Here is an 8,153-nt window from a genome sequence, read left to right on the forward strand (position 1 = left end):
GTCAGAAGCAACAGCCTCACAGGTAACTGAGTTTCACCCAGGCCCCGAGGCCATGGAGGTACCACCCTCCCTCTGCAGAGTCAGGAAGGGCCTCCCCATCCCCTAGCCCAGCACTGAGAGCCCAGGGACACCAGCGAGCTGAGCGAAAAGAAAGGCTGAGAGCCAGAAAGACCCGGGTGCATATAAAGAGATCTCATGGCTTAAACAACAGTCCCTTGGACTGCAAGGAGATCAAGGCTGCTGGGCTACTGCTGCTAAGTCACTTCAGTCGTGTCCAACTCTGTATGACCCCATAGAAGGCAGCCCACCAGGCTGCCCCATCCCAGGGATTCTCCAGTCAAGAATACTGGAGTGGGTTGCCATTTCTTTCTCCAGTGCACGAAAGTGAAAAGTAACAGTGAAGTCGCTCAGTCATGTCCGACTCTTGGCGACCCCTTGAACTGCATGCAGCCTACCAGGCTCCTCCATCCACGGGGTTTTCCAGGCAAGAGTACTGGAGTGGGGTGCCATTGCCTTCTCCGGAGATCAAGGCAGTGAACCCTAAAGGAAATCAACCCTGAATACTCATTGGAAGGACTGATACTGAAGCTGAAGCTCCAATACTTTGGCCGCCTGATGCAAAGAGCTGACTTGCTGGAAAAGACTCTGATGCTGGGAAAGATTCAAGGCAGGAGGAGAAGGGGACGACAGAGGATGAGATGGTTGGATGGCATCACTGACTCAATGGACATGAGTTTGAGCACGCTCCGGGAGTTGGTGATGGACAGGGAGGCCGGGCGTGCTGCAGTCCGTGGGGTCACAGAGTCGGACACGACTGAGCGACTGAACAACAAGGATACCAAGAGGCCACACACCTCGCTCTCAGCCCCTGGGGTGTGGCGGACCCCTGCCTCTGCTCCCAGGCACCCCCAGCAGCCTGCAGGGCGCACACTGCGACCCATGCCCCCACCGCCCCTGTTCTTCCAGGGGCTTCTCAGGTTCATCCTCTTGAGCCCCCTGCCCACAGTGCCCCCAGTACACACAGCCCACCTGTCCCATGAATAAACTCATGGTGAGCAGACACACGGGGCAGGGCTTCACCCTGCTGCATGCAACTCGGCAAAACCACATGGACCAGTTGGGGGAAGGGCCGCAGACACTGGACCCGTGAGGAAGGGGCAGGAGGATGTGGCCATCTGGGAGAGGTGGGGGCCGAGGAGCCCGACACCAGTGATGGGAGAGGGGCTGCAGGACGGGGAGCGGCAGAAGCCACAGGTCCCCCGCACGCCCCGCCCTCTCCCCCGCCCCCCGCTGCCCTCCAGAGCACAGAGCAGCCGACACACCACGCTCCTGTCTGCTCACAGAATACGTGTTCCCTCCCCGAGGACTGCCAGGTCCGATGGACGGGCCTCCTCTAGAGCACCCTCCCCGAGGACTGCCGGGTCCCCACGGCACTAAGGAGCGAGCCTGCACAGAGCAGCCTTCAGTGCACAGCGCAGGGAGGGGGGCCAACCACACAGGTGCCACGGAGAGCCCACGGGTGCAGGAGTGGCCCCAGGACCAGAGGGGCTGGGCTGCTGTTCAGAGAGCCTGGCACCAGACAGGCTGCTAGAGACGGACGAGGGTCAAGTCGAACCTTCCTTGTTTGTTCTATAAAACGAGAGCAGCGGGCACCGCTCCCTAATCACACGCAAACAAACCTGGTAAACAAACAGATTTTATAGAAAGACAGCTGCGCCCTCAGGCTTCCACGTCCTAGCCCAATCCAAACCGCAGCGGCTTCCAGGTATGACCAGGTTTCACCGCTCACAGCCTTTATCTCCTACGCTCTACTGTTCACAACGTGATGGATCTCGGTGTGCACTTAGGCAAGAGCCAGGTTTCTTGGTCTAATTATGTGACAACACCATGTTTCACATGCTCGAAGCCTGGAGACAGAAGGGCGAGTATCACCTACCTGGGTGCTGGGGTCGTAGTGAGCAGTCGTGCGTATGCCCTTGGTGTTACTCCCATGACTCACTTCCGTCAGAGCAAAACATCCAAAAATCTAGCATGGAAACACAAAATGAGGTCAGGTGAAAAGGTCCTCTCTGCACCTTCCTGGAGGGACCCTGCCACCAGGCTTCCTTTACGGCCTAGACCACCAAGCAAAGCCCCAAGTCTCCATTTCCTGCCTGATGCCCAGCGGGCTCACTGAGCCAGCCTGCTGTGCGAGATGCTGGCTGCAGCTCCCGCCCGGGAGGGCAGCTGGCAGGTGGGCTGCTGGGGTCTCTCTAAGTCAGCACAGTGGCTGAGAGCAGCTCTCAGGCGTCAGAAGAAAAGGAAGGCGCTTCCTCGATAAGAAAAAGCTCAGCTCCTATCGTGCTGGGAATCCAGCACACCCCAGTTTGGGAAAGAACAGCATGAACTATTTGGTGAGCAGCCCCAGAACAGCATGAAAGGAGGAGCGGCCCCCCACCTGGAGACCCTCTGCGGCAGGGTGCCCTCTCCACACATCTCCAGGAAGAACACATAACAGGACCCGAGGTCACCCACGAGCGCCAGCTAACCTCCAAACTGAAGATCTTTGGAAGGTACTTGAGGTGCCGTTCAGAACCAGAGCTGTAAATGGCCGATCCGAAAGTCTGAAAATACAACATCACCATGGAAACAGGGGGAAGCTAAGGCTGCTGCCACCCTGGGACTTTACCCTACTCCCCACCCCGACACACACAAACACCACACCCCCGGCACCACACCAGCCCCCAGCAAGAGCTCCAGCTTCCAAGACAAAGCAGCACTGGGGTCCACGGCCCAGGACAGCCCCTGGACTCAGCTGCCTGGCCTTGAGCTCACGGAGTCACGAGACCCAGGTCCTTGTTGCAAGCCATTAACACGCGCTGAACAGGACCAGGAGATAGTCCGTGAACAGCAAGGAGGTGGGAGTTGGGTGGGGGGCGAGAGTGTGGGATGGGCAAGGTGAGCCCACCTTTCCTTCAGACAGCATGTAGACGACACCACCTTCCCAAGTTCATCTCCCCCCGCATATCGAAGAGGCGGAAACACAGACCTCACCTTTGACCTATTTTCCCTCCTTCCCTTCCTTCCATTTATAAAAGTCCCAGAGCTGCTATTTCTATGGAGTTTTAACCGCAATGCATCATTCAAGGACTGACGTGTGCAAGTCTGCATAAACAGCTGAGAAAAACTGGGCTTCTCATTACAAGTCACAAGGTCTACCTACGTATTTTCATCTCTGCTTTTGTTTTGCATAAAATTTCTTTTTTCTCTCTCTCTTTTTCTTTCTTTATTTCGGTGCAGCACGCAAACTCTTAGTTGCGGCTTGCGGGAATCTAGTTTCTGACCAGCCATGAGACTCAGGGCCCCATGCACTGAGAACGCGGAGTCTTAGCCACTGGACCAGCAGGGAAGTCCCTCTGTCTCGTTTCCTTTATCATTTTCTAGAAATCTCTTTAAATGAACACTTCCCAAATGCATTAAGTCTCACAAAGCGGGCAAACGCTGCCAACCAGGAACCACAAAGGCAACTCCCAAGTGTATCTCAGGTCCAGAGGACAGAGCACTGTTCAGCCCCGGGGCACGGGGTGAGAGCGGCCCCCTCTCCACTCCTCCCCTCTCCCGGGATGACTCACCAGCACATGCAGGAAGAACTTGACGGCCAGGGACCAGTCGTACATGCCCAGGCATTCGATCAGTGCCAGGACCCTCGGCAGGCTGTCCAGCATGTCCCCGACGGGGAGGAAGTCGTACTCGAAGACCCTCTTACAGCGCAGGAAGTTCAGCTCCTGGTACTTCTCCACCGAGAGCCGGCTGCCACGGGGATGGGCGAAGAGGGGGTCGTTCTCCAGAGCCGAGAAGATGGCTTTCTGGAAATGCGGCAGGCGGGGAATAGCAGATTTGGAGGCAAAATACAGAATTTTTTCACTAAGCTCTGACTTATATGGTTTCCTCAAGGCCACGGGCTGCCTCTGGTGGGCAGTCTAACCCAGAAACAGAGGGACAGAGATGAGAGGGCTTCTCAGGGGAGAGCAGAGAGCACCAGGCTTAGGAAGCCCAGCCTGTGTCCATTCATTCCGGGCTCCATCTTTCTGCAGATGAACCAGAAGCCCAACAGAGCCCCGTCCCCGCGTGCCAGCGAGGCGCCCAGCGGCCACCAGCCCAGCCTCACCTTGAAGCGCAGCGTGTCTTCGCCCTCCCAGAACAGCGCCAGCTCCTTCCAGGGGAATGAAGCGCGGGCGCGGGCCACGTGCAGGGGCCCCTGGGGCGGGTCCGGCAGCACGGGGTCACCGCTGCTCTCCCTGAGGGGCGCCATCACTCCCAGCCACCACCTGTGCAGACACGCAACCCAAGTCAGTGCGTGTCCTTCTCACGCCATCACCAACAAGGGCAGACATGCCGCGAGATGTGAAAGACAGACAGACAAGCTCTGATCATAAAGGGAGGGCAGCTGGAACGGCCCTGCACAGCTGGCGTCCACTCTCCCAGGAGGGGGAGTGAGGCGCGTGCTCTGGGTTCCGCTCCTGCACTGAGGTGACCAGGAGTCAGACGGGGGCAAAGGGCAGCCCTGTGGCCGGGGCCGTGAAGCTCTCAGCATGGCCAGAGGACGCCTCACCGGCCCAGGGCCACCAGCCCCGCAGCCTGGGAAGCCTCAGCCCGGAGTCCAGCCAGTGCTGGCCGGCCTGCTCCAGCCACACCCCTGGAGTCCCCTTGAGCCCACCTGGGCGGGGGGCGTCTGCAGAGTCTGTCACTCTGCTTGACACAGAAGCATCTGGATCCCCACTAACAAAGCAACCTAGCTCTCGTGACCAAAGGATCATTCTGGAATTCACTGAGCAGACTAGCTCCTTTTCAAGTGTCTGGGTCAATGAAGGCAGGGATGGGAGGGGCTTGTGAACAAAGAGACCTAGAGACACACCCGGAGAGCAGAGTCCTGGCTTGGACCCCCAGGGCAACTCTTTAAGGTTCATGAGAACATTTACATCCTGTAGTTAAACATTAGGATAGTCTGGGAGGTCGAACTCTGAGCATGACGGTCAACACTGTTGGCACACGATGGAAAAGTGGTCCCTCTTGCTGGTGAGAACCTTGTGTCTTCTGGGCGAGAGGGGAAAGATCCGCAGGGCACATTTGAAGACCTGCATGTGTGTCAGAGGGCCTCCCTGGTGGCTCAGACAATAAAGAATCCACCTGCAGTGCAAGAGACCTGGGTTCGATCCCTGGGCTAGAAAGATCCCCTGGAGAAGGGAATGGATTCCAACCCTGGGTTGGGAAGATCACCTGGAGGAGGGAATGGCCACCCACTCCAGTATTCTGGCCTAGAGAACTCCATCTGAAGCCTGGCGGGCGACAGTCCATGAAATCGCAAAGAGTCGGACACGACTGAGTGACTTTTTCATTTTGTGTGAAAGTGACTGTGCCCTCAACAGACAGAAGCTTATTTCATCCCTTAAACTGTGGGCCGAGAACTATTGTCCCTCTCAAAAGATGCAAGAACCCCAGTTCAGAGAAGCTCGCTGTCTTTTGCAAGCTCCCACCACTGAGAAGTGGCAGAAGAGGATCTGAACTCTGCAGAACACAAGCCCTGGGCAAGCTCTTTAGCAACCACTTTAAGATGCTGAGAGAACTTCCCTGGCGGTCCAGTGGCTAAGACTCCGTGCTCCTGGTGTAAGGAAAATGGGTTCAATTCCCAGTCAGGGAGCTAGATCCCAAATGCCGCAACTAAGAGACGCACAACCAAAAATGAGTGTATATATATATATATTTTTTAAAAAGATGCTGAGAAAGAACCACAGACTAAATCCAGAGCAAGCAGAAAGGAAACAGACAAAAGATTAGAGCAAAGTGTATGGACTAGAAATCAGAAAATGGACAAAAACAAACGTTGGTTCATTGAAAAGACTGACAAGATTGACAGACTTTTAGCTTGATTGACCCAGTAAAAAAAAAAGAGGGAAAACACAAATTATTAACTTGAGGGACCAAAGATGGACTATTACTACCAACCTTAAAGAAATAAAAAGGATTCTAAGGGAATACTATGAACTGTATGCCAATAAGTTAGATAACTTCCGTGAAACTGACAAGTTCCCAGAAAGACACAATCTACCAAAACTGACTCATGGAGAAATGGAACACGTGATCGGATCCATAAAGACGACACTGAAGGAGAAACGAAACACGTGATCGGATCCATGAAGATGAGACTGAATTAGGAATCAACACCCACAAAGAAAAGCCAGAGGGCTTCCAATGTGAATTCTACCAAATATTTAAAGAAGAAAAATTAAAATTTATGCACTCTTACAAAAAAAAAAAAAATAGAAGAGGAGGGAACACACCTATAAAGTGCTCCATTAAGCCAGCATTACATTGAAACCAAACCAAAGGTATGACAAGAAAACTGCAGACTAATATCCCTCGTGAATATAAAAGTAAAAATCCTCAAAAAACCTTGCAAAGTGAATCCAGCAACATATTAAAAGATTATATATCACCACCACGTGAAATATATCCCAGGAATGTAAGGTTGACTCAACATTTGAAAATGAGTTCATGTAATACAGCATATCAACAAAACAGATAGACAAAAAGTACATGATCATATCAACAGATGAAGAAAAGCATGAGACAGAACCAGGCACCCTTTCATGATAAAAACTCAACAAACTAGAAATACTTTGATAAAACTATTGAACCTGATAAAAGACATCTACGAAAACCCTCTAGCTATCCTTGTCCTTAAATATAAAAGATTGAATGCCTTTCCCCTAAAATTAGGAACAAGACAAGGATGTCCACTCTACCACTTCCAGTCAACACTGTACCAGAGGTGCTAGCCAATGCAATTAAGCAAGAAATGATATAAAAGGCATCCAGATTAGAAACCTATCTCTCTCTGCAGATGACATGATTTTGTACAGAAATTCCTAAGGAATCCACTAAAAAACTATTAGAATTAATAAATCAGTCTAGCCAGTTTGCAGGGGACAAGATCAGGGAGCAAAACTCAGCTGATTTCTATACACTAACGGTAAACAACTCAAAAATGAAATTAAGAAAACAATTGTATCTATGACAGCATCAAAAATAATAAAAATACTTGGAAATAAATTCAACAAAAGAAGTGTAAAACTTATACTCAGAAAACTATAAAACATTTTTTATACAGTTAGTTGATGTATAAACCCAAGTGCCAGCCCTCAAGTTCTCTCCCCGCCCCGCCCCCCGCCCCGTCCCAGAAACCAGTTAGTTACCAAGCCCCTCCCTCACTGCTCCTCTCTAATACTGAACAAATCCTATCCTTTCTCTTTGAGCCCAAGAAATCTTACAACAACCTCCAGGTATTGAGCAAATACTGAGTGTGGGTGGAGCAGCGGACTCCCAGATACTAGGAACCCCAGCACAATCTGTACTCTCACTTTCCAGGTGTAAAGGTCAATGTGTCAGTTGATTGTGCAGGGCCTTAACGACCTCGGTCCAAACTCCAGAATCCTAAGCCTTCAAAAGCCACCTGCAGCCGCCGACATCACTGCATGATCCTACACACAGGCATCTGAAGCCAGACGCCTGGCGCCAGATCCCAGCTACAGAGCTTAGGCGTGGCGCCAACTCGGCAAAGTCACTGCACCTGCCTGGGGTGGTGAAACACGGGCAAAGCTGATCCTGCATGGCCAGAAGGCTGTTACCACTCACCGGGGCACCTAGAGCAGTTCCAGGCACGGAGGGAACGTCTATACCATTTGGGGCGGGGGAGGCATCTATACCATTTGGGGGGCGCAACAGTCGCTTTCAGACAATTTCAGAAGGGGCCCTAACATGCAGACCCGACCATGCTCCCGCCGCTAGGTGACAGCTGTCCCCTGACCTCAGGGGACAAGTGTCTGAACTCCTCGATACATCTCGCGGGTTTACCCGCCCGGCCGCCGACCCTCGCAGCCTCTGAGCCCAGCAGTTCAGCAAGAAGACGCGGTTGGGCCCCCACCCCACCCCAACCATTGCACGCGCCGCCCCCGCGTACCCTCTGGGCAAAGGCGGACTGGACCTTCAGATGTCGCCAGACTCTACGATCACGGCCACCGCAGGGCCCAGCGAACACACCACAGGCTCCCAACGTTGGTCCGGTGGAGATCCACCCAGACCCTAGAGGCAGGAGAGGGCGCGCGCGCGCGCAGCCG

General features: G+C 53.2%; 1 protein-coding gene across 7 annotated transcripts in view; it reads right to left on the reverse strand.

Annotated features, from left to right (window-relative positions):
• The window catches only part of ACOX3 (acyl-CoA oxidase 3, pristanoyl), a 49,329-nt gene extending 41,176 nt beyond the window's left edge, over nt 1-8,153 (reverse strand). For all 7 annotated transcript variants that reach the window (XR_011567313.1, XR_011567312.1, XR_011567314.1 and 4 more), the window contains exons 1-5: nt 7,997-8,153; nt 4,148-4,307; nt 3,612-3,845; nt 2,529-2,603; nt 1,937-2,026 (exon numbers count right to left, since the gene is read on the reverse strand). Coding sequence is in view for 4 of the 7 variants with exons in the window: in XM_070791880.1 (XP_070647981.1) it covers nt 1,937-2,026; nt 2,529-2,603; nt 3,612-3,845; nt 4,148-4,291 (543 nt within the window). In the remaining 3 variants the exon portion in view is untranslated. The remainder of the gene's footprint in view (nt 1-1,936; nt 2,027-2,528; nt 2,604-3,611; nt 3,846-4,147; nt 4,308-7,996) is intronic.

Source organism: Bos indicus, chromosome 6, assembly GCF_029378745.1.
Source record: "Bos indicus isolate NIAB-ARS_2022 breed Sahiwal x Tharparkar chromosome 6, NIAB-ARS_B.indTharparkar_mat_pri_1.0, whole genome shotgun sequence".
Classification (NCBI taxonomy): domain Eukaryota; kingdom Metazoa; phylum Chordata; class Mammalia; order Artiodactyla; family Bovidae; genus Bos; species Bos indicus.